The 24,500-nt window shown below is 41.6% G+C and overlaps 1 protein-coding gene across 1 annotated transcript; it reads right to left on the bottom strand.

The window, feature by feature from the left end:
* Window positions 1–1,355: 1,355 nt before the first annotated feature.
* LOC137137138 (mucin-3B-like) lies at window positions 1,356–24,243 on the bottom strand. The gene is made up of 9 exons (XM_067523076.1): window positions 24,236–24,243; window positions 19,097–23,256; window positions 4,722–18,997; window positions 4,536–4,600; window positions 4,248–4,432; window positions 3,489–3,781; window positions 2,625–2,686; window positions 2,383–2,531; window positions 1,356–2,286 (listed from the first exon to the last, which is right to left on the bottom strand). Exons 1-9 carry the CDS (start codon window positions 24,241–24,243, stop codon window positions 2,198–2,200), a joined length of 19,287 nt encoding a protein of 6,428 aa, XP_067379177.1. The 3' UTR covers window positions 1,356–2,197.
* Window positions 24,244–24,500: the final 257 nt, after the last annotated feature.

Raw genomic sequence — 24,500 nt, 5'->3', positions numbered from 1 at the left:
TATAATATTACTGTGTACAAATGCAATAAGACTACACCTGATCATTTGTAGATTGAATAAAAATAGAAAACAATGCCACAAAGCCACTATGTGATTTGTAAGCTACTTATAAAATGACTAAGTCAAAATGATCTACCTACTATAAAAATACAAAACATATATTTATTTATGAACATATTGAGTATTCTTTATATGCACAATATATATTGGTGTAGCTTGCATAACTACATATACCAAATGCTGCTCCACATTTCCCTTCTTCGGTATAGCGATGACAGACTGGCAGATGATGCTTCGAAAATGACATGGTAAAAAAAAAAAATTCGACCTCCCACTCCGTATGGAAGTTTTTCGCTTCTTACTTCCCCCACTCATTTTAATACCCTTTCTTAAGTTTAAAAGAAATAAATTGCAGACTATCTCGCTAGCCTCCTATAGTTTTGAAATCAATTTGTACGTCAATCAAGTGACAAATTTTTTTTAAGGACAGATGATGGGCTGACGTCTACTTTGTTAATTCAATGCTATCTACACACTAGCTTTGCGATCGACCGGTAGATCGCGATCGACTTATAGTAGTTTAGTATCAAGTCCATTAACAGTATCATGAAACTCTGTTGTTGGTATTCCATAAATAGGCCTACATGTTCTATTGTTTCAGTCTCCTCAGAGTTTATTCAGGATAAAATGCATTTAATACCATTTGCTGAATAAGAACTGTGATGGATGTTGGAACAACGTCTGGAGTGAGGAACCATGGTTAATTGGAGTGATTGCTGCAGTATGGACCCATGGGGCAGGACAACTGTGAATTTGGAAGGCATTGAAAACACAGTAAAACAGAACATAAACCTAAATGTGGAGGATAAAGTAAATTGTAACGGGGAAGCAAGGAAACGGTCTATAAAAGTAAGGAAAATTAACAGGGAAAAACAAACAAGCAAATTGAGCAAAAAACACAGACTGAAAGATGGGGACCAAACCTCAGATGAAAATGTCAGAATGTTGGACAGAGTCCAACTACGAACAGGAAATGGCAGACAGGGACAACAAAATAAAAGTCGAGGGCAGGAAGTCAGATATAAGATAATAATCTTTTTTATAATTATTAGTTAATTAGGCTTCCCACCTAGCTTCATCAGTCTGTAGTCTCTGTGTCTGTGTTTCTTTATATGTTGCAAATGTTTGTCATTTGCCACCCCCTAAGCTTGATTTGTCTTTGTGAGTAGCATAAAGGTAAAAGCCCTTTTGGAAGACTTATTTCCTATAAAGAAAGTAGTCCCAGTGGAAATGAGCATTCACAATCCAGGATCATTAAAAAATTATGTTTTTTATTTCTTTTTCTTTTTTGCTTCTTTTTTTATTTTGTTAAAGTAAGATGTTAGAAATAATTAGACAAATTTTGTTAGTCCATACGTAGAGCCTTTAATGGAAGTACATTCAATATTCTGTATTTTATGAGCACTGTAGATAGTAAAATCTTCGTAATATAAGGATATTTGCTAATTTTTGTGTTCTCATCATTTTGAACATTTAGTATTTCCTGCTGTAACATGTAGCATCTCCATTATATAATGTTGCATTTGCATGTGACACACAAGGTTCAGTCTTCTGTGACTGATTAGAAGTCTCACTCAGAAACCTCTAGAGTATTTTTGTACCATTGACAGTGTCATCAACATCTCTCCACATTGATCTTGCAGGGTGTTAAAAGGGTATTATGAATAATATTGAGTAATATTAAAAAGTACAAAGAAATATATGTTCACTTTAAATGTTAGTAGGTTTAATTTATATCATAATTAGTCCACAAGTCAAAATACCATCTGTATTCACTGAATATGTTCAAATGTCCTCTTCATATATGGGATTCCAAGGACCTTAACAGAGGTTGAGCTACCAAACTCTGCACACTCAGCAAACTCACTCCCAATATTGAAAAAACTGCTGAAAAGAGAACTCTTATGCACCTTCCTATGCACTTAAATCTAAATAAAAAAAAAATTAATTAATAAGCTTCCTTTCTGCTCTTTTTTGCACTTGCATCTCATGAAATGTAAACATTTTTCTAATTGGACTTTGCTTTAATGTTTTCTCCTTGACTTAGATTTTTGCTTGCCTTGTAACTCACTTGTATGTCGCTTTGGATAAAAGTGTCTGCTAAATGACTAAAAGTAAATGTACATCAGAACTGACACTATTGCTGGTTTGTCAGCAGCCATGACAGCATCACCAGGCAGGATGCAGTGATGAGACTGATCTTGTGACTTACTCCGCATGACACCTCTGTAAATGTTGAGAAAACAAAACAAAACATTATTTTAACATAAACAGTGGTTATTTCATTTTCGTTATTGACAAAGCAGATTTAGTGTTGCTTACGTGTGTCATTCACAAAAATGGAGTTGGTGTCAATGATGAAGGTGGTGATGTTTGGAGCTGCTTTGATCAAAACCTGTCCAATTTCATTGTTGTTGGGAACAGATGTAGATTCGAATCCAAGCTTCACAAAGTTGTTTATTGATCCATTACTACAAAAGAAATGACCAAACAATACTTCTTTATTTATAGGAATTAAATACCCATATTCTTAAGATTCTATCAACACAACAATAGAAAATTACCTGTATCCAGTCACTTGCAAGAAGCGAAATGAAGAAATTGCTTTTTGGTAGACAGGCACAAGCTGTAGAAATACAGGCAAACTAAATGTAAGTACATTTATTTTGATGGCTTGTGCTTCTTCTCTTCATTTCTAATTGCAGTAGAAAGCATCAAACACAAAAAAAATACATGTGGGGGCACCTTTGTACATCATTGACTTGTTTTCACCAGTATAAATCCATAACACTGAAGGTAAATTTGATGTGTGCAGGTTAAGCAAAAATAATAAATGTGTTGGCAAAAAAAAAAAAAAAAACTATGACCATGTAAATGCAAAAAAGGTTCAAATTTCCACAATACAGAAATATTATTAGTAACTTGTAAAATGTTCTCATTCACCTACAATGCATACATTTCTCTAAAACTGCTGTCAAATATGCACTGTCACCCTGAAATTAGAAACATTTATACAGAGGACCTTCATGTGATAACACAAATTTCCAAGTCAGAAGGCCAGAACATTATCCAGATTTTACACTTCTCTATGACATCTGGGTAATGTCCAAGTGTGGAAAGAGCAGCGCATTGTCTCGAGGATTTAATGAAAATGAGTGGGAAGCTTCAATGTGCTGTAAAGAAAACATTGTGTTTCTTACAGCATATTTGTATCATGTCATTTGTATCATCTCCTGCATGACCCGCCACCACACCTCACTGATATCAAGCAAAGTTTTTTCCCATGTCATTTCTGACTTGCACAACTCCCGTAATGTGTTACATGCCTGAAATGACAACTCCAGGCAAGGTCCAGATATGATTCTTCACAAATTGTGGAGACATTGTCCAAAGTTTATATGTGAAAAGGGCTTAAGAGAGATACTTACTGTTCTGTTAATTAGTGAGGTTCGACTTATAGATGCTGGGGATGATAGATCCAACAAATCAGTTGTAAAGGTCTCCTTTGTTTTGAAAACCATATTCACTGTTGTAATAGCCATGGCAGTTGTAGTAGTTGATGGTGCAGATGAGGTGTTTGTAAGAGTCGTAATTGTAATGGCAGTTGCTGTGATTGTGGTAGCAGACGTAGCTGTTGTTTCACTTGTTGTATTTGCAGGACTTACAATTGTAGTATTTAAAGTGGGTGCTTCTGTCATTACACTTGATGTAGAATTTACAACTGTAAAGAAATAAGAATAAAACAGTATGAAATTTGCAAGATCTTTAACCACCTATCTTGCTCAGGAGTGCAGGGGGCTGCAGCCTATCCCTGCTGTTAGTAAGCGAGAGGTGGCCTACAGCCTGGACATGTTTTTAGTCTATTTCAGGGCCAACACAGGGAGACATACACAAACAGACAACCATTGAGACTCACATTCACACTTACGGGCAATTTAGAGTCACATATTAAATAACCATGCATGTCTTTGGACCGTGGGAAAAAAAAATCACAAAATGAACCCTTGGCATTTCTTACTAGGTAATTATCTCATATTGTTAATTAAGCCAACAAAAACATTTCATTTAGGATTTAAAAAAAAAATTATAAAACACACACACTCATGACACAGACAGTGCAAACTTTAGTGAGTGTAATTAGTGAGTAACATTGAGGACTAGTGAGGACAGTGAGGACTATTACTTACAAGCTGCTTTGATGGAATCGGCCTCCACTGTGATGTTGAAGGTGTTGTTGGGGTTAGACACAGCGTCTACTAGTGTTTTTGCTACAGCATCAGCCTGTGGGATATCTGCAGGTGGAGCAGTGTTGTTGAAATGAACCTCCACCACTGCTTCAGTATTAGATGCACGCATTCTGGCAATAAAGACTCTGCACAAACAAGATCATTTATATGTGTGTTGCAGCATAATTATTCTATTATTATTGTCAATATCACATTACCATCAGTTCATATTGGTTGAAATATTTTTACCTAAACTCCTTGACATTGACCTGCTCCAAAAGATCACCATATTTTTTTTTGTAGATGACATACCACTGTGGGAAGGAAGCCAATGCAGAAAATGTATATATACTTTATATGTAATTTGAGAACATGAGACTCAAATGACAGACCTAGGGAAATAAACAAAAATGTAAATGTTGTAATTGTACCTACCATTTGTACAACTTTTACTTCCAAAGTCTTAAATTGAGGGCTGTTTCTATCACTGAGTTCAGGTACAAATGTTACAACCAAAACTGCTGTGACATCCACAACTACAGGGGGAAATGAAGTAGTAGTAGTAGTGGTAGTAGTAATACTAATGGTGGTGGGTATTGTTGTAGTTGTTGTTACAGAACTACTGATTGTGGTTGCTCCAGCTGTTGTTGTAGTTCGAGGAGGTGTTGTTGCTGTTGCAACTGTTGTGGGGGCCGGAGATGTTGCTGCAGCTATTGTAGAGGCAAGACTTGATGCTGCAGTTGTAGATGTTGTTGATAAAAATATTGCTGTTGTGGTGTTTTTTGTTGTGCCAGGTTCAGTTGTGGGTATCTCGGTTGTGGTTGTTGTTGCTGTCTCGGTTGTTGTGGTTGTTTCACTTGTGGTTGTTGTGGTTGTTTCAGTTGTGGGTGTCTCGGTTGTGGTGGTTAATGGAGTCTCAGTTGGTGTGAGAGTTTCAGTTGTGATTGTTGTAGGTGTCTCAGTTGTTGTGGATTTTTCACTTGTGGTTGTTATCTGTGTTTCAGTTGTGGGTGTCTCGGTTGTGTTGGATGATGGAGTCTCAGTTTGTGTGATAGTTAAAGTTGTGGTTGTTGTGGGAATTTCAGTTGTTATTTCACTTGTTGTTGGTATCTCAATTGTTGTGGTTGTTTCAGTTGTGGTTGTTGTCTGTGTTTCAGTTGTGGGTGTCTCGGTTGTGTTGGATGATGGAGTCTCAGTTTGTGTGATAGTTAAAGTTGTGGTTGTTGTGGGAATTTCAGTTGTTATTTCACTTGTTGTTGGTATCTCAATTGTTGTGGTTGTTTCAGTTGTGGTTGTTGTGGGTGTCTCAGTTGTAGTTGTGGGTGTCTCAGTTGTTGTGGTTGTCTCAGTTGCGGTTGTTGTGGGTGTATCAGTTGTCATGGTTGTTTCAGTTGTGGTTGTTGTGGGTGTCTCAGTTGTGGTTGTTGTGGTTGCTTCAGTTGTTATAGTGGGTATCTCGGTTGTTGTTGTGGGTGTTTCAGTTGTTGTAGATTCATTTCTGGTTGTTGTCGGTGTCTCGGTTGTTGTGGACGTTGTTGGTGTCACACTTGTGGGTGTCTCTGTTGTGGGTGTCTCATTTGAGGTTGTTGAAAGTGACTCATTTTTGGTTGTTGTGGGTGTTTCAGTTGTTGTTGTCGTTTCATTTGTGGTTTTTGTGGGTGTCTCAGTTGTGGGTGTCTCAGTTGAGGTTGTTGAAAGTGTCTCAGTTGTGGTTGTTGTGGGTGTCTTAGTTGTAGTTGTGGGTGTCTCACTTGTTGTTGTGGGTGTCTCAGTTGTTATGGTTGTTGTTTCAGTTGTGGTTGTTTCAGTTGTGGTTGTTGTGGGTGTCCCAGTTGTTGTGGTTGCTTCAGTTGTTATAGTGGGTATCTCGGTTGTAGTTGTTGTTGGTGTCTCACTTGTTGTTGTGGGTGTTTCTGTTGTTTTCATTTCAATTGTGGTTGTTGTCGGTGTCTCGGTTGTGGTTGTCTGTGTCTCTGTTGTGGTTTTTGTTGGTGTCTCACTTGTTGTGGACGTTGTTGGTGTCTCACTTGTGGGTGTCTCAGTTGAGGTTGTTGAAGGTCTCTCAGTTGTGGTTGTTGTGGGTGCATCAATTGTAGTTGTCGGTGTCTCACTTGTTGTTCTGGGTGTCTCACTTGTTGTGATTGTCTCAGTTGCGGTTGTTGTGGGTGACTCAGTTTTCATGGTTGTTACAGTTGTGGGTTTCTCAGTTGTGGTTGTTGCGGGTGTCTCAGTTGTTGATGTTTCAGTTGTGGTTGTTATTGTCTCAGTTGTTATTTCAGTTGTGGTTTTGGGTGTGTCAGTTGTTGTTGTGGGTGTCTCAGATGTAGTTGTTGTGGGTGTCTCAGTTGTTGTTGTTGTGCGTGTGTCAGTTGTTGTCGTTTCATTCGTGGTTGTGGAGGGTGTGTCAGTTGTTGGTGTGTGTGTGTCAGTTGTTGTAGTTTCAGTAGTTGTTGTGGGTGTCTCATTTGTGGTTGTTGTCGGTGTGTCAGTTGTGGTTGTTGTGGGTTTCTGAGTTGTTGCTTTTTCAGTTATGGTTGGGGGTGTATCAGTTGTTGTTGTGGGTGTTTCAGTTATGGTGGTTGTTGTTGGTGTCTCAGTTGTGGTTTTTGTGGGTGTTTCAATTGTTGTTGTGGTTTTTTCAGCTGTGGTTGTTGTGCGTGTGTCAGTTGTTGGTGTGGGTGTCTCAGTTATGGTTGTCTCAGTTGTTGTTGTTGTTGGTGTCTCAGTTGGTGTTGTTTCAGTTGTGTTTGTTATTGGTGTCTCAGTTGTTGTTGTGGTCTTTTCAGTTGTGGTTGTTGTGGGTGTGTTAGTTGTTGTGGTTGTCTCAGTCGTTGTTATTTCAGTTGTGGTTGTTGTTGTGGTTTTTTCAGTTGTAGTTGTGGATGTGTCAGTTGTGATTGTTGTGGGTGTCTCAGTTGTTGATGTTTCAGTTGTGGTTGTTATTGTCTCAGTTGTGGGTGTCTCAGTTGTGGTTGTTGTGGGTGTCTCAGATGTTGTTGTTTCAGTTGTGGTTGTTGTGGGTGTCTCAGTTGTGGTTGTTGTGGGTGACACAGTTGTTGCAGTTTCAGTTGTTGTTGTTGTGGGTGTGTCAGTTGTTGTTGTTTCATTTGTTGGTGGTGTCTCACTTGTGGTTGTTGTGGGTGTGTCAGTTGTTGTTGTTTCAGTTGTGGTTGTTGTTGGTGTCTCAGTTATTGTTGTGGGTGTGTCAGTTGTTGTTGTGGGTGTCTCAGCTGTAGTTGTTGTGGGTTTCTCAGTTGTGGTTGTTGCGGGTGTCTCAGTTGTTGATGTTTCAGTTGTGGTTGTTATTGTCTCAGTTGTTATTTCAGTTGTGGTTTTGGGTGTGTCAGTTGTTGTTGTTGGTGTCTCAGATGTGGTTGTTGTGGGTGTCTCAGTTGTTGTTTTTGTGCGTGTGTCAGTTGTTGTCGTTTCATTCGTGGTTGTGGAGGGTGTGTCAGTTGTTGGTGTGTGTGTGTCAGTTGTTGTAGTTTCAGTAGTTGTTGTGGGTGTCTCATTTGTGGTTGTTTTCGGTGTGTCAGTTGTTGTTGTTTCAGTTGTGGTTATTGTGGGAGTCTCAGCTGTGGTTGTTGTGGGTGTGTCAGTTGTTGTTGTTGTGGGTGTTTCAGTTGTTGTTGTTTCAGTTGTGGTTGTTGTTGGTGTCTCAGTTGTTGTTGTGGGTGTGTCAGTTGTTGTTGTGGGTGTCTCAGCTGTGGTTGTTGTGGGTGTCTCAGTTGTGGTTGTTGCGGGTATCTCAGTTGTTGTTGTTTCAGTTGTGGTTGTTGTGGGTGTCACAGTTGTTGTTGTTTCAGTTATGGTTGTTGTTCGTGTCTCAGTTGTTGTTGTGGGTGTCTCAGCTGTGGTTGTTGTGGGTGTCTCAGTTGTTGATGTTTCAGTTGTGGTTGTTATTGTCTCAGTTGTTGTTTCAGTTGTGGTTTTGGGTGTGTCAGTTGTTCTTGTGGGTGTCTCAGTTGTGGTTGTTGTGGGTGTCTCAGTTGCTGTTGTTTCAGTTGTGGTTGTTGTGGGTGTCTCAGTTGTTGTTGTTTCAGTTGTGGTTGTTGTTGCTGTCTCAGTTGTTGTTTTGGGTGTGTCAGTTGTTGTTCTGGGTGTCTCAGCTGTGGTTGTTGTGGGTGTCTCAGTTGTGGTTGTTGTGGGTGTCTCAGTTGTTCCTGTTTCAGTTGTGGTTGTTGTGGGTGTCACAGTTGTTGCAGTTTCATTTGTTGTTGTTGTGGGTGTGTCAGTTGTTGTTGTTTCATTTGTGGTTGTTGTGGGTGTGTCAGTTGTTGTTGTGGGTGTCTCAGTTGTTGTTGTTTCAGGTGTGGTTGTTGTGGTTGTCACAGTTGTTGTAGTTTCAGTTGTTGTTGTTGTGGGTGTGTCAGTAGTTGTTGTGGGTGTCTCATTTGTGGTTGTTGTCGGTGTGTCACTTGTTGTTGTTTCAGTTGTGGTTATTGTGGGAGTCTCAGTTGTGGTTGTTTTAGTTGTGCTTGTTGTGGGTGTCTCAGTTGTTGATGTTTCAGTTGTGGTTGTTATTGTCTCAGTTGTTTTTGTTTCAGTTGTGCTTTTAGGTGTGTCAGTTGTTGATGTTTCAGTTGTGGTTGTTATTGTCTCAGTTGTTGTTGTTTCAGTTGTGGTTTTGGGTATGTCAGTTTTTGTTGTGGGTGTTTCAGTTGTTGTTGTTGTGAGTGTCTCAATTGTGGTTGTTGTGGGTGTCTCAGTTGCTGTTTCAGTTGTGGTTGTTGTGGGTGTCTCAGTTGTGGTTTTTGTGGGTGTCACAGTTTTTGCAGTTTCAGTTGTTGTTGTTGTGGGTGTGTCAGTTGTTGTTTGTGTCTCAGTTGTGGTTGTTGTGGGTATCTCAGTTGTTGTTGTGGGTGTGTCAGTTGTTGTGGTTGTCACAGCTGTGGTTGTTGTGGGTGACTCAGTTGTTGTTGTTTCAGTTGTGGTTGTTGTTGGTGTCACAGTTGTTGTTGTTTCAGTTGTGATTGTTGTGGGTGTCTCAGCTGTGTTTATTGTGGGTGGCTCAGTTGTGGTTGTTGTGGGTGTCACAGTTGTTGCAGTTTCATTTGTTGTTGTTGTGGGTGTGTCAGTTGTTGTTGTTTCATCTTTGGTTGTTGTGGGTGTGTCAGTTGTTGTTGTGGGTGTCTCAGTTGTTGTTGTTTCAGGTGTGGTTGTTGTGGTTGTCACAGTTGTTGTTGTTTCAGTTGTGGTTTTGGGTATGTCAGTTTTTGTTGTGGGTGTATCAGTTGTTGTTGTTGTGGGTGTCTCAATTGTGGTTGTTGTGGGTGTCTCAGTTGCTGTTGTTTCAGTTGTGGTTGTTGTGGGTGTCTCAGTTGTTGTTGTTTCAGTTGTGGTTGTTGTTGGTGTCTCAGTTGTTGTTTTGGGTGTGTCAGTTGTTGTTCTGGGTGTCTCATCTGTGGTTGTTGTGGGTGTCTCAGTTGTTCCTGTTTCAGTTGTGGTTGTTGTGGGTGTCACAGTTGTTGCAGTTTCATTTGTTGTTGTTGTGGGTGTGTCAGTTGTTGTTGTTTCATTTGTGGTTGTTGTGGTTGTCACAGTTGTTTTTGTTTCAGTTGTGGTTTTGGGTATGTCAGTTTTTGTTGTGGGTGTCACAGTTGTTGCAGTTTCAGTTGTTGTTGTTGTGGGTGTATAAGTTGTTGTTGTTGTGGGTATCTCAGTTTTGGTTGTGCTGGGTGTCTCAGTTGTTGTTTCAGTTGTGGTTGTTGTGGGTGTCTTAGTTGTGGTTGTTGTGGGTGTCACAGTTTTTGCAGTTTTAGTTGTTGTTGTTGTGGGTGTGTCAGTCGTTGTTTGTGTCTCAGTTGTGGTTGTTGTGGGTGTTTCAGTTGTTGTTGATTCAGTTGTGGTTGTTGTTGGTGTCTCAGTTGATGTTGTGGGTGTGTCAGTTGTTGTGGGTGTCACAGCTGTGGTTGTTGTGGGTGACTCAGTTGTTGTTGTTTCAGTTGTGGTTGTTATTGTCTCAGTTGTTATTTCAGTTGTGGTTTTGGGTGTGTCAGTTGTTGTTGTGGGTGTCTCAGTTGTGGTTGTTGTCGGTGTCTCAGTTGTTGTTGTTGTGGGTTTGTCAGTTGTTGTCGTTTCATTCGTGGTTGTGGAGGGTGTGTCAGTTGTTGTTGTGGGTGTGTCAGTTGTTTTTGTTGTGGGTGTTTCAGTTGTTGTAGTTTCAGTAGTTGTTGTGGGTGTCTCATTTGTGGTTGTTGTCGGTGTGTCAGTTGTTGTTGTTTCAGTTGTGGTTATTGTGGGAGTCTCAGCTGTGGTTATTGTGGGTGTGTCAGTTGTTGTTGTGGGTGTCTCAGCTGTGGTTGTTGTGGGTGTCTCAGTTGTGGTTGTTGTGGGAGTCTCAGTTGTTGTTGTTTCAGTTGTGGATGTTGTGGGTGTCACAGTTGTTGTTGTTTCAGTTATAGTTGTTGTTGGTGTCTCAGTTGTTGCTGTGGGTGTGTCAGTTGTTGTTGTGGGTGTCTCAGCTGTGGTTGTTGTGGGTGTCTCAGTTGTTGATGTTTCAGTTGTGGTTGTTATTGTCTCAGTTATTTCAGTTGTGGTTTTGGGTGTGTCAGTTGTTCTTGTGGGTGTCTCAGTTGTGGTTGTTGTGGGTGTCTCAGTTGTGGTTGTTGTGGGTGTCTCAGTTGTTGTTGTTTCAGTTGTGGTTGTTGTGGGTATCACAGTTGTTGTTGTTTCATTTGTGGTTGTTGTGGGTGTGTCAGTTGTTGTTGTGGGTGTCTCAGTTGTTGTTGTTACAGTTGTGGTTGTTGTTGGTGTCTCAGTTGTTGTTTTGGGTGTCTCAGCTGTGGTTGTTGTGGGTGTTTCAGTTGTTGTTGTTTCAGTTGTGGTTGTTGTGGGTGTCACAGTTGTTGCAGTTTCAGTTGTTGTTGTTGTGGGTGTGTCAGTTGTTGTTGTTGTGGGTGTCTCAGTTGTTGTTGTTTCAGGTGTGGTTGTTGAGGGTGTCACAGTTCTTGTAGTTTCAGTTGTTGTTGTTGTGGGTGTGTCAGTAGTTGTTGTGGGTGTCTCATTTGTGGTTGTTGTCGGTGTGTCACTTGTTGTTGTTTCAGTTGTGGTTATTGTGGGAGTCTCAGTTGTGGGTGTTTCAGTTGTTGTTGATTCAGTTGTGGTTGTTGTTGGTGTCTCAGTTGATGTCGTGGGTGTGTCAGTTGTTGTGGGTGTCACAGCTGTGGTTGTTGTGGGTGACTCAGTTGTTGTTGTTTCAGTTGTGGTTGTTATTGTCTCAGTTATTATTTCAGTTGTGGTTTTGGGTGTGTCAGTTGTTGTTGTGGGTGTCTCAGTTGTGGTTGTTGTCGGTGTCTCAGTTGTTGTTGTTGTGGGTTTGTCAGTTGTTGTCGTTTCATTCGTGGTTGTGGAGGGTGTGTCAGTTGTTGTTGTGGGTGTGTCAGTTGTTTTTGTTGTGGGTGTTTCAGTTGTTGTAGTTTCAGTAGTTGTTGTGGGTGTCTCATTTGTGGTTGTTGTCGGTGTGTCAGTTGTTGTTGTTTCAGTTGTGGTTATTGTGGGAGTCTCAGCTGTGGTTATTGTGGGTGTGTCAGTTGTTGTTGTGGGTGTCTCAGCTGTGGTTGTTGTGGGTGTCTCAGTTGTGGTTGTTGTGGGAGTCTCAGTTGTTGTTGTTTCAGTTGTGGATGTTGTGGGTGTCACAGTTGTTGTTGTTTCAGTTATAGTTGTTGTTGGTGTCTCAGTTGTTGTTGTGGGTGTGTCAGTTGTTGTTGTGGGTGTCTCAGCTGTGGTTGTTGTGGGTGTCTCAGTTGTTGATGTTTCAGTTGTGGTTGTTATTGTCTCAGTTATTTCAGTTGTGGTTTTGGGTGTGTCAGTTGTTCTTGTGGGTGTCTCAGCTGTGGTTGTTGTGGGTGTCTCAGTTGTGGTTGTTGTGGGTGTCTCAGTTGTTGTTGTTTCAGTTGTGGTTGTTGTGGGTATCACAGTTGTTGTTGTTTCATTTGTGGTTGTTGTGGGTGTGTCAGTTGTTGTTGTTGGTGTCTCAGTTGTTGTTGTTACAGTTGTGGTTGTTGTTGGTGTCTCAGTTGTTGTTTTGGGTGTCTCAGCTGTGGTTGTTGTGGGTGTTTCAGTTGTTGTTGTTTCAGTTGTGGTTGTTGTGGGTGTCACAGTTGTTGCAGTTTCAGTTGTTGTTGTTGTGGGTGTGTCAGTTGTTGTTGTTGTGGGTGTCTCAGTTGTTGTTGTTTCAGGTGTGGTTGTTGAGGGTGTCACAGTTCTTGTAGTTTCAGTTGTTGTTGTTGTGGGTGTGTCAGTAGTTGTTGTGGGTGTCTCATTTGTGGTTGTTGTCGGTGTGTCACTTGTTGTTGTTTCAGTTGTGGTTATTGTGGGAGTCTCAGTTGTGGTTGTTTCAGTTGTGGTTGTTATTGTCTCAGTTGTTGTTGTTTCAGTTGTGGTTTTGGGTCTGTCAGTTTGTGTTGTGGGTGTATCAGTTGTTGTTGTTGTGGGTGTCTCAGTTGTGGTTGTTGTGGGTGTCTCAGTTGTGGTTGTTGTGGGTGTCTCAGTTGTTGTTTCAGTTGTGGTTGTTGTTGGTGTCTCAGTTTTTGTTTTGGTTGTTTCAGTTGTGGTTGTTGTGGGTGTGTCAGTTGTTGTTGTGGTTGTTTCAGCTATGGTTGTTGGGGGTGTGTCAGTTGTTGTTGTGGGTCTCTCAGTTGTGGTTGTTGTGGGTGTCTCAGTTGTGCTGGTTGTTATTGTCTCAGATGTTGTTTCAGTTGTTGTGGGTGTCTCAGCTGTGATTGTTGTGGTTGTTTCAGTTGTGGTTGTTGTGGGATTCTCAGTGGTTGTGGTGGTTTCAGTTATGGTGGTTGTTATTGTCTCAGTTGTTGTTGTTTCAGTTGTGGTTGTCTCAGTTGTGGTTGTTGTGGGTTTCTCAGTTGTTTGTGTTTCAGTTGTGGTTGTTGTTGGTGTCTCAGTTGTTGTTTCAGTTTTGGTTGTTGTTGGTGTCTCAGTTGTTGTTGTTTCTGTTGTGGTGGTTGTTGTTTTCTCAGTTGTTGTTGTGAGTGTCTCAAGTGTTGTATTTGTTTCCGGAGTGGTTGTTGTGGGTGTGTCAGTTCTTGTTGTTTCAATTGTGGTTGTTTTGGGTGTCTCAGTTGTTGTTTCAGTTTTGGTTGTTGTTGGTGTCTCAGTTGTTGTTTCAGTTTTGGTTGTTGTTGGTGTCTCAGTTGTTTTTGTTTCTGTTGTGGTGGTTGTTGCTTTCTCAGTTGTTGTTGTGGGTGTGTCAGTTGTTGTTGTTTCAGTTGTTGTTGTTTCAGTTGTGGTTGTTTCGGGTGTCTCAGTTGTTGTTTCAAATGTGGTTGTTGTTGGTATCTCAGGTGTTGTTGTTTCTGTTGTGGTTGTTGTGGGAGTCTCAGTGGTTGTGGTGGTTTCAGTTGTGGTTGTTGTGGGTGTGTCAGTTGTTGTGGTTGTTTCAGTTGTGGTTGTTGTGGGTGTGTCAGCTTCTGTTGTGGGTGTCTCAATTGCGGTTGTTTTGGCTGTCTCAGTTGTAGTTGTTGTTGGTGTTTCAGTTGTGGTTGTTTCGGTTGTGGCTGTTGTGGGAGTCTCTGTGGTTGTGGTGGTTTCAGTTGTGGTGGTTGCTGTTGTCTCAGTTGTTGTTGTGGGTGTCTCAGCTGTGATTGTTGTGGTTGTTTCAGTTGTGGTTGTTGTGGGTGTCTCAGTTGTAGTTGTTGTTGGTGTTTCAGTTGTGGTTGTTTCGGTTGTGGCTGTTGTGGGAGTCTCAGTGGTTGTGGTGGTTTTAGTTGTGGTTGTTGTGGGTGTCTCAGTTGTTGTTGTTTCTGTTGTGGTGGTTGTTGTTTTCTCAGTTGTTGTTGTGAGTGTCTCAAGTGTTGTATTTGTTTCCGGAGTGGTTGTTGTGGGTGTGTCAGTTCTTGTTGTTTCAATTGTGGTTGTTTTGGGTGTCTCAGTTGTTGTTTCAGTTTTGGTTGTTGTTGGTGTCTCAGTTGTTGTTTCAGTTTTGGTTGTTGTTGGTGTCTCAGTTGTTTTTGTTTCTGTTGTGGTGGTTGTTGCTTTCTCAGTTGTTGTTGTGGGTGTGTCAGTTGTTGTTGTTTCAGTTGTTGTTGTTTCAGTTGTGGTTGTTTCGGGTGTCTCAGTTGTTGTTTCAAATGTGGTTGTTGTTGGTATCTCAGGTGTTGTTGTTTCTGTTGTGGTTGTTGTGGGAGTCTCAGTGGTTGTGGTGGTTTCAGTTGTGGTTGTTGTGGGTGTGTCAGTTGTTGTGGTTGTTTCAGTTGTGGTTGTTGTGGGTGTGTCAGCTTCTGTTGTGGGTGTCTCAATTGCGGTTGTTTTGGCTGTCTCAGTTGTAGTTGTTGTTGGTGTTTCAGTTGTGGTTGTTTCGGTTGTGGCTGTTGTGGGAGTCTCTGTGGTTGTGGTGGTTTCAGTTGTGGTGGTTGCTGTTGTCTCAGTTGTTGTTGTGGGTGTCTCAGCTGTGATTGTTGTGGTTGTTTCAGTTGTGGTTGTTGTGGGTGTCTCAGTTGTAGTTGTTGTTGGTGTTTCAGTTGTGGTTGTTTCGGTTGTGGCTGTTGTGGGAGTCTCAGTGGTTGTGGTGGTTTTAGTTGTGGTTGTTGTGGGTGTCTCAGTTGTTTTTGTTTCTGATGTGGTCGTTGTTACTTTCTCAGTTGTTGTGAGTGTGTCAGGTGTCGTGGTTGTTTCAGTTGTGGTTGTTGGTGTCTCAATTGTTGTTTCAGTTGTGATTGTTGTTGGTATCTCAGTTGTGGTGGTTTCAGTTGTGGTTGTTGTGAGAGTCTCAGTGGTTGTGGTGGTTTCCGTTGTGGTTGTGTCAGTTGTTGTGGTTGTTTCAGGTGTGGTTGTTGTGGGTGTGTCAGTTGTTGTTGTTTCAGCTGTGGTTGTTGTGGGTGTGTCAGTTGTTGTTGTGGGTGTCTCAGTTGTGGTTGTTGTCGGTGTCTCGGTGGTTGTGATGGTTTCCGTTGTGGTTGTTGTGGGTGTGTCAGTGGTTGTGATGGTTTCAGTTGTGGTGGTTGTTGTTGTCTCAGTTGTTATTGTGGGTGTCTCAGCTGTGTTTGTTTCAGTTGTGGTTGTTTCGGGTGTCTCAGTTGTTTTTTCAGTTGTGGTTGTTGTTGGTATCTCAGTTGTGGTTGTTTCAGTTGTGGTTGTTGTGGGAGTCTCAGTGGTTGTGGTGGTTTCAGTTGTGGTTGTGTCAGTTCTTGTGGTTGTTTCAGTTGTGGTTGTTGTAGGTGTGTCAGTTGTTGTTGTGGGTGTCTCAGTTGTGGTTGTTTTGGGTGTCTCAGTTGTAGTTGTTGGTGTTTCAGTTGTGGGTTTTTCGGTTGTGGCTGTTGTGGGAGTCTCAGTGGTTGTGGTGGTTTCAGTTGTGGTGGTTGTTGTCTCAGTTGTTGTTGTGGGTGTCTCAGCTGTGATTGTTGTGGTTGTTTCAGTTGTGGTTGTTGTGGGTGTCTCAGTTGTGGTTGTTGTGGGTGTCTCAGTTGTTGTTGTTTCTGTTGTGGTGGTTGTTACTTTCTCAGTTGTTGTGAGTGTGTCAGGTGTTGTGGTTGTTTCAGCTGTGGTTGTTGGTGTCTCAGTTGTTGTTTCAGTTGTGATTGTTGTTGGTATCTCAGTTGTGGTTTTTTCAGTTGTGGTTGTTTCGGGTGTCTCAGTTGTTGTTTCAGTTGTGATTGTTGTTGGTATCTCAGTTGTGGTTGTTTTAGTTGTGGTTGTTGTAGGTGTCTCAGTTGTTGTTGTTTCTGTTGTGGTGGTTGTTGCTTTCTCAGTTGTTGTTGTGAGTGTGTCAGTTGTTGTTGTTTCAGTTGTGGTTGTTGGTGTCTCAGTTGTTGTGTTTTTTTCAGTTGTGGTTATTGTGGGTGTGTCAGTGGCTGTGGTGGTTTCAGTTGTGGTGGTTGTTGTTGTCTCAGTTGTTGTTGTGGGTGTCTCAGCTGTGTTTGTTTCAGTTGTGGTTGTTGTGAGAGTCTCAGTGGTTGTGGTTGTTTCAGTTGTGGTTGTTGTGGGTGTGTCAGTAGTTGTGGTTGTTTCAATTGTGGTTGTTTTGGGTGTCTCAGTTGTTGTTTCAGTTTTGGTTGTTGTTGGTGTCTCAGTTGTTGTTGTTTCTGTTGTGGTGGTTGTTGCTTTCTCAGTTGTTGTTGTGGGTGTGTCAGTTGTTGTTGTTTCAGTTGTGGTTGTTGGTGTCTCAGATATTGTTCTGGTTTTTTCAGTTGTGGTTGTTTCGGGTACCTCAGTTGTTGTTTCAGTTGTGGTTGTTGTTGGTATCTCAGTTGTTGTTGTTTCTGTTGTGGTTGTTGTGGGAGCCTTAGTGGTTTTGGTGGTTTCAGTTGTGGTTGTTGTGGGTGTGTCAGTTGTTGTGGTTGTTTCAGTTGTGGTTGTTGTGGGTGTGTCAGTTGTTGTTGTGGGTCTCTCAGTTGTGGTTGTTGTCGGTGTCTCGGTGGTTGTGATGGTTTCAGTTGTGGTGGTTGTTGTTGTCTCAGTTGTTATTGTGGGTGTCTCAGCTGTGTTTGTTTCAGTTGTGGTTGTTTCGGGTGTCTCAGTTGTTTTTTCAGTTGTGGTTGTTGTTGGTATCTCAGTTGTGGTTGTTTCAGTTGTGGTTGTTGTGGGAGCCTTAGTGGTTTTGGTGGTTTCAGTTGTGGTTGTTGTGGGTGTGTCAGTTGTTGTGGTTGTTTCAGTTGTGGTTGTTGTGGGTGTGTCACTTGTTGTTGTGGGTGTCTTAGTTGTCGTTGTTTTGGGTGTCTCAGTTGTAGTTGTTGGTGTTTCAGTTGTGGTTGTTTCGGTTGTGGCTGTTGTGGGAGTCTCAGTGGTTGTGGTGGTTTCAGTTGTGGTGGTTGTTGTTGTCTCACTTGTTGTTGTGGGTGTGCCAGCTGTGATTGTTGTGGTTTTTTCAGTTGTGGTTGTTGTGGGTGTCTCAGTTGTGGTTGTTGTGGGTGTCTCAGTTGTTGTTGCTTTTGTTGTGGTGGTTGTTACTTTCTCAGTTGTTGTGAGTGTGTCAGGTGTTGTGGTTGTTTCAGCTGTGGTTGTTGTGGGTGTGTCCGTTGTTGTTGTTTCAGTTGTAGTTGTTGGTGTCTCAGTTGTGTTTTTTTCAGTTGTGGTTGTTTCGGGTGTCTCAGTTGTTGTTTCAGTTGTGATTGTTGTTGGTATCTCAGTTGTGGTTGTTTCAGTTGTGGTTGTTGTAGTTGTCTCAGTTGTTGTTGTTTCTGTTGTGGTGGTTGTTGCTTTCTCAGTTGTTGTTGTGAGCGTCTCAGTTGTTGTTGTTTCAGTTGTGGTTGTTGGTGTCTCAGTTGTTGTGGTTTTTTCAGTTGTGGTTCTTGTGGGTGTGTCAGTGGCTGTGGGGGTTTCAGTTGTGGTGGTTGTTGTTGTCTCAGTTTTTGTTGTGGGTGTCTGAGCTGTGTTTGTTTCAGTTGTGGTTGTTGTGAGAGTCTCAGTGGTTGTGGTGGTTTCAGTTGTGGTTGTTGTGGGTGTGTCAGTTGTTGTGGTTGTTTCAGTTGTGGTTGTTGTGGGTGTGTCAGTAGTTGTGGTTGTTTCAATTGTGGTTGTTTTGGGTGTCTCAGTTGTTGTTTCAGTTTTGGTTGTTGTTGGTGTCTCAGTTGTTGTTGTTTCTGTTGTGGTGGTTGTTGCTTTCTCAGTTGTTGTTGTGGGTGTGTCAGTTGTTGTTGTTTCAGTTTTGGTTGTTGGTGTCTCAGATATTGTTCTGGTTTTTTCAGTTGTGGTTGTTTCGGGTGTCTCAGTTGTTGTTTCAGTTGTGGTTGTTGTGGGAGTCTCAGTGGTTGTGGTGGTTTCAGTTGTGGTTGTTGTGGGTGTGTCAGTTGATGTGGTTGTTTCAGTTGTGTTTGTTGTGGGTGTGTCAGTTGCTGTTGTGGTTGTTTCAGCTGTGATTGTTGTGGTTGTTTCAGTTGTGGTTGTTGTGGGTGTCTCAGTTGTAGTTGTTGTTGGTGTTTCAGTTGTGGTTGTTTCGGTTGTGGCTGTTGTGGGAGTCTCAGTGGTTGTGGTGGTTTTAGTTGTGGTGGTTGTTGTTGTCTCACTTGTTGTTGTGGGTGTGCCAGCTGTGATTGTTGTGGTTTTTTCAGTTGTGGTTGTTGTGGGTGTCTCAGTTGTGGTTGTTGTGGGTGTCTCAGTTGTTGTTGCTTTTGTTGTGGTGGTTGTTACTTTCTCAGTTGTTGTGAGTGTGTCAGGTGTTGTGGTTTTTTCAGCTGTGGTTGTTGTGGGTGTGTCCGTTGTTGTTGTTTCAGTTGTAGTTGTTGGTGTCTCAGTTGTGTTTTTTTCAGTTGTGGTTGTTTCGGGTGTCTCAGTTGTTGTTTCAGTTGTGATTGTTGTTGGTATCTCAGTTGTGGTTGTTTCAGTTGTGGTTGTTGTAGTTGTCTCAGTTGTTGTTGTTTCTGTTGTGGTGGTTGTTGCTTTCTCAGTTGTTGTTGTGAGCGTCTCAGTTGTTGTTGTTTCAGTTGTGGTTGTTGGTGTCTCAGTTGTTGTGGTTTTTTCAGTTGTGGTTCTTGTGGGTGTGTCAGTGGCTGTGGGGGTTTCAGTTGTGGTGGTTGTTGTTGTCTCAGTTTTTGTTGTGGGTGTCTGAGCTGTGTTTGTTTCAGTTGTGGTTGTTGTGAGAGTCTCAGTGGTTGTGGTGGTTTCAGTTGTGGTTGTTGTGGGTGTGTCAGTTGTTGTGGTTGTTTCAGTTGTGGTTGTTGTGGGTGTGTCAGTAGTTGTGGTTGTTTCAATTGTGGTTGTTTTGGGTGTCTCAGTTGTTGTTTCAGTTTTGGTTGTTGTTGGTGTCTCAGTTGTTGTTGTTTCTGTTGTGGTGGTTGTTGCTTTCTCAGTTGTGGTTGTTGTGGGTGTCTCAGTTGTTGTTGCTTTTGTTGTGGTGGTTGTTACTTTCTCAGTTGTTGTGAGTGTGTCAGGTGTTGTGGTTTTTTCAGCTGTGGTTGTTGTGGGTGTGTCCGTTGTTGTTGTTTCAGTTGTAGTTGTTGGTGTCTCAGTTGTGTTTTTTTCAGTTGTGGTTGTTTCGGGTGTCTCAGTTGTTGTTTCAGTTGTGATTGTTGTTGGTATCTCAGTTGTGGTTGTTTCAGTTGTGGTTGTTGTAGTTGTCTCAGTTGTTGTTGTTTCTGTTGTGGTGGTTGTTGCTTTCTCAGTTGTTGTTGTGAGCGTCTCAGTTGTTGTTGTTTCAGTTGTGGTTGTTGGTGTCTCAGTTGTTGTGGTTTTTTCAGTTGTGGTTCTTGTGGGTGTGTCAGTGGCTGTGGGGGTTTCAGTTGTGGTGGTTGTTGTTGTCTCAGTTTTTGTTGTGGGTGTCTGAGCTGTGTTTGTTTCAGTTGTGGTTGTTGTGAGAGTCTCAGTGGTTGTGGTGGTTTCAGTTGTGGTTGTTGTGGGTGTGTCAGTTGTTGTGGTTGTTTCAGTTGTGGTTGTTGTGGGTGTGTCAGTAGTTGTGGTTGTTTCAATTGTGGTTGTTTTGGGTGTCTCAGTTGTTGTTTCAGTTTTGGTTGTTGTTGGTGTCTCAGTTGTTGTTGTTTCTGTTGTGGTGGTTGTTGCTTTCTCAGTTGTTGTTGTGGGTGTGTCAGTTGTTGTTGTTTCAGTTTTGGTTGTTGGTGTCTCAGATATTGTTCTGGTTTTTTCAGTTGTGGTTGTTTCGGGTGTCTCAGTTGTTGTTTCAGTTGTGGTTGTTGTGGGAGTCTCAGTGGTTGTGGTGGTTTCAGTTGTGGTTGTTGTGGGTGTGTCAGTTGATGTGGTTGTTTCAGTTGTGTTTGTTGTGGGTGTGTCAGTTGCTGTTGTGGTTGTTTCAGCTGTGATTGTTGTGGTTGTTTCAGTTGTGGTTGTTGTGGGTGTCTCAGTTGTAGTTGTTGTTGGTGTTTCAGTTGTGGTTGTTTCGGTTGTGGCTGTTGTGGGAGTCTCAGTGGTTGTGGTGGTTTTAGTTGTGGTGGTTGTTGTTGTCTCAGTTGTTGTTGTGGGTGTCTCAGTTGTGGTTGTTGTGGGTGTCTCAGTTGTTTTTGTTTCTGTTGTGGTCGTTGTTACTTTCTCAGTTGTTGTGAGTGTGTCAGGTGTTGTGGTTGTTTCAGTTGTGGTTGTTGGTGTCTCAGTTGTTGTTTCAGTTGTGATTGTTGTTGGTATCTCAGTTGTGGTTGTTTCAGTTGTGGTTGTTGTGAGAGTCTCAGTTATTGTGGTTGTTTCAGGTGTGGTTGTTGTGGGTGTGTCAGTTGTTGTTGTGGTTGTTTCAGCTATGGTTGTTGTGGGTGTTTCAGTTGTTGTTGTGGGTGTCTCAGTTGTGGTTGTTGTCGGTGTCTCGGTGGTTGTGATGGTTTCAGTTGTGGTTGTTGTGGGTGTGTCAGTGGTTGTGGTGGTTTCAATTGTGGTGGTTGTTGTTGTCTCAGTTGTTATTGTGGGTGTCTCAGCTGTGTTTGTTTCAGTTGTGGTTGTCTCGGGTGTCTCAGTTGTTTTTTCAGTTGTGGTTGTTGTTGGTATCTCAGTTGTGGTTGTTTCAGTTGTGGGTGTGTCAGTTGTTGTTGTGGGTGTCTCAGTTGTGGTTGTTTTGGGTGTCTCAGTTGTAGTTGTTGGTGTTTCAGTTGTGGTTGTTTCGGTTGTGGCTGTTGTGGGAGTCTCAGTGGTTGTGGTGGTTTCAGTTGTGGTGGTTGTTGTTGTCTCAGTTGTTGTGGGTGTGTCAGTTGTTGTGGGTGTCTCAGCTGTGATTGTTGTGGTTTTTTCAGTTGTGGTTGTTGTGGGTGTCTCAGTTGTTGTTGTTTCTGTTGTGGTGGTTGTTACTTTCTCAGTTGTTGTGAGTGTGTCAGGTGTTGTGGTTGTTTCAGCTGTGGTTGTTGTGGGTGTGTCAGTTGTTGTTGTTTCAGTTGTGGTTGTTGGTGTCTCAGTTGTGGTTTTTTCAGATGTGGGTGTTTCGGGTGTCTCAGTTGTTGTTTCAGTTGTGATTGTTGTTGGTATGTCAGTTGTGGTTGTTTCAGTTGTGGTTGTTGTCGGTGTCTCAGTTGTTGTTGTTTCTGTTGTGATGGTTGTTGCTTTCTCAGTTGTTGTTGTGTGTGTGTCAGTTGCTGTTGTTTCAGTTGTGGTTGTTGGTGTCTCAGTTGTTGTGGTTTTTTCAGTTGTGGTTGTTGTGGGTGTGTCAGTGGCTGTGGTGGTTTCAGTTGTGGTGGTTGTTGTTGTCTCAGTTGTTGTTGTGGGTGTCTCAGCTGTGTTTGTTTCAGTTGTGGTTGTTGTGAGAGTCTCAGTGGTTGTGGTGGTTTCAATTGTGGTGGTTGTTGTTGTCTCAGTTGTTATTGTGGGTGTCTCAGCTGTGTTTGTTTCAGTTGTGGTTGTCTCGGGTGTCTCAGTTGTTTTTTCAGTTGTGGTTGTTGTTGGTATCTCAGTTGTGGTTGTTTCAGTTGTGGGTGTGTCAGTTGTTGTTGTGGGTGTCTCAGTTGTGGTTGTTTTGGGTGTCTCAGTTGTAGTTGTTGGTGTTTCAGTTGTGGTTGTTTCGGTTGTGGCTGTTGTGGGAGTCTCAGTGGTTGTGGTGGTTTCAGTTGTGGTGGTTGTTGTTGTCTCAGTTGTTGTTGTGGGTGTGTCAGTTGTTGTGGGTGTCTCAGCTGTGATTGTTGTGGTTTTTTCAGTTGTGGTTGTTGTGGGTGTCTCAGTTGTTGTTGTTTCTGTTGTGGTGGTTGTTACTTTCTCAGTTGTTGTGAGTGTGTCAGGTGTTGTGGTTGTTTCAGCTGTGGTTGTTGTGGGTGTGTCAGTTGTTGTTGTTTCAGTTGTGGTTGTTGGTGTCTCAGTTGTGGTTTTTTCAGATGTGGGTGTTTCGGGTGTCTCAGTTGTTGTTTCAGTTGTGATTGTTGTTGGTATGTCAGTTGTGGTTGTTTCAGTTGTGGTTGTTGTCGGTGTCTCAGTTGTTGTTGTTTCTGTTGTGATGGTTGTTGCTTTCTCAGTTGTTGTTGTGTGTGTGTCAGTTGCTGTTGTTTCAGTTGTGGTTGTTGGTGTCTCAGTTGTTGTGGTTTTTTCAGTTGTGGTTGTTGTGGGTGTGTCAGTGGCTGTGGTGGTTTCAGTTGTGGTGGTTGTTGTTGTCTCAGTTGTTGTTGTGGGTGTCTCAGCTGTGTTTGTTTCAGTTGTGATTGTTGTGAGAGTCTCAGTGGTTGTGGTGGTTTCAGTTGTGGTTGTTGTGGGTGTGTCAGTTGTTGTGGTTGTTTCAGTTGTGGTTGTTGTGGGTGTGTCAGTAGTTGTGGTTGTTTCAATTGTGGTTGTTGTGGGTGTGTCAGTTGTTGTTGTGGTTGTTTCAGCTGTGGTTGTTGTGGGTGTGTCAGTTGTTGTTGTGGGTGTCTCAGTTGTGGTTGTTTTGGGTGTCTCAGTTGTGGTTCTTGTTGGTGTCTCAGTTGTGGTTGTTTCAGTTGTGGTTGTTGTGAGAGTCTCAGTGGTTGTGGTGGTTTCAGTTGTGTTTGTTGTGGGTGTGTCAGTTGTTGTGGTTGTTTCAGTTGTGGTTGTTGTGGGTGTGTCAGTAGTTGTGGTTTTTTCAGTTGTGGTTGTTTTGGTTGTGTCAGTTGTTGTTGTGGTTGTTTCAGCTGTGGTTGTTTTGGGTGTCTCAGTTGTGGTTGTTGTTGGTGTCTCAGTTGTGGTCGTTTCAGTTGTGGTTGTTGTGGGTGTCTCAGTGGTTGTGGTGGTTTCAGTTGTGGTGGTTGTTGTTGTCTCAGTTGTTGTTGTGGGTGTGTCAGTTGTTGTGGGTGTCTCAGCTGTGATTGTTGTGGTTGTGTCAATTGTGGTTGTTGTAGGTGTCTCAGTTGTTGTTGTTTCTGTTGTGGTGGTTGTTGCTTTCTCAGTTGTTGTTGTGCGTGTGTCAGTTGTTGTTGTTTCAGTTGTGGTTGTTGGTGTCTCAGTTGTTGTGGTTTTTTCAGTTGTGGTTGTTCTGGGTGTGTCAGTGGCTGTGGTGGTTTCAGTTGTGGTGGTTGTTGTTGTCTCAGTTGTTGTTGTGGGTGTCTCAGCTGTGGTGCTTGTGGATGTCTCAGTTGTGTTTGTTTCAGTTGTTGTTGTTGTACCTGTAGAGTCTTGAGTGCTGCATGTTACTGTCGTTAAATCAAAATTGCAATTAAGACTACAAATATTATTTCAGGTCATGCTAGAAAAATGTAAATAGCAATAATTTAAGTTAACTTACCTGTAATGATCAGTAAACTGAATAACACTCTTCCAAAATCCATTGTTTTTTTATCACACCTGTAGTAATTTATATTACTGTCACAGACATATACAAAGCATATAAACACCAACAAATAACATATATTTAATGCTTAATTTTTAATGACACTTTTATTTATATCCTCAGTTCTATTTATTTCTACCTATGTGAACACATGATGATGATAACTCCAACAAACCTGCCATGAATTCTATTTCAGTTTATGTCTCAGATGCCCACGATCACCCAAGTATCAGTTAAAATTATCCAAAAAGTATTTCATTTGAATATAGTAACCTAATTTATATTTTCCATTTATTCTTTAAAGCTCGGTTCAAAAACATAGGAAAGTGTCATTGCAAAACATTGTGCATGATGTGTGTCTGCTGTTTTGGGAAAGACAGTGGTCTAATATGTGATTAGTTTAATATTTCCCACCGTGCCTATTTCACAGGTCACATTGGACCAGTTTTCCTTTCATATACCAAACTAAAATGAATGCAGTCCAATATCATAGTCCTGCATTTAAATCTCCCTTCCTAAAAGGAATTGTGTTTTGTTGAAACAGTTTTAGAGTTGTCTATGGTGATTTTTAAGGCTGGGATTTGGATATGGAGTAAACTACATAATAGAAATGTACATTAGTATGACACATTTCTGGAATAAACTGTAACATCAGAAACATCTATTTTTAATTATAATTTAGACATTAAGATCAGGTTTAACCTTCAAAGCAGTGTCTTTATAGACTGTATTTTACATTGCATGTATACTCAAATTCATTTTTAAACTTTTTATCATATGTATCTTATGGACAAAGCTATATAAACTGCATTTACAAGAACAGCACAAGGAACCTACCCTGCAAACAACTACATGCTATCAATCTGCTGACCCTAACATCTTGTCTTAGTAGAGAGATGGGCAAGCAAAGTAAGGTTCCTCTAAGAACACATAAATTATTGCATTGTTATTTTTTTCATAATAGATATACGGATATCCAAATCAAAGGAAAAAACACATTACAAAAATATGTCAAGAATTTAAATAACAGGTATTAGTAATACACATTACAGTAAAGTACATCTTAGAATTTAATACAAAACAGAGGAAATACCATATAAATATAGAGTCAGAAAATTTACTTACCTTAAGCAATA

The sequence above is a fragment of the Channa argus genome, chromosome 12 (assembly GCF_033026475.1).
Source record: "Channa argus isolate prfri chromosome 12, Channa argus male v1.0, whole genome shotgun sequence".
Classification (NCBI taxonomy): domain Eukaryota; kingdom Metazoa; phylum Chordata; class Actinopteri; order Anabantiformes; family Channidae; genus Channa; species Channa argus.
This window is presented reverse-complemented; position numbering and strand designations above follow the sequence as displayed.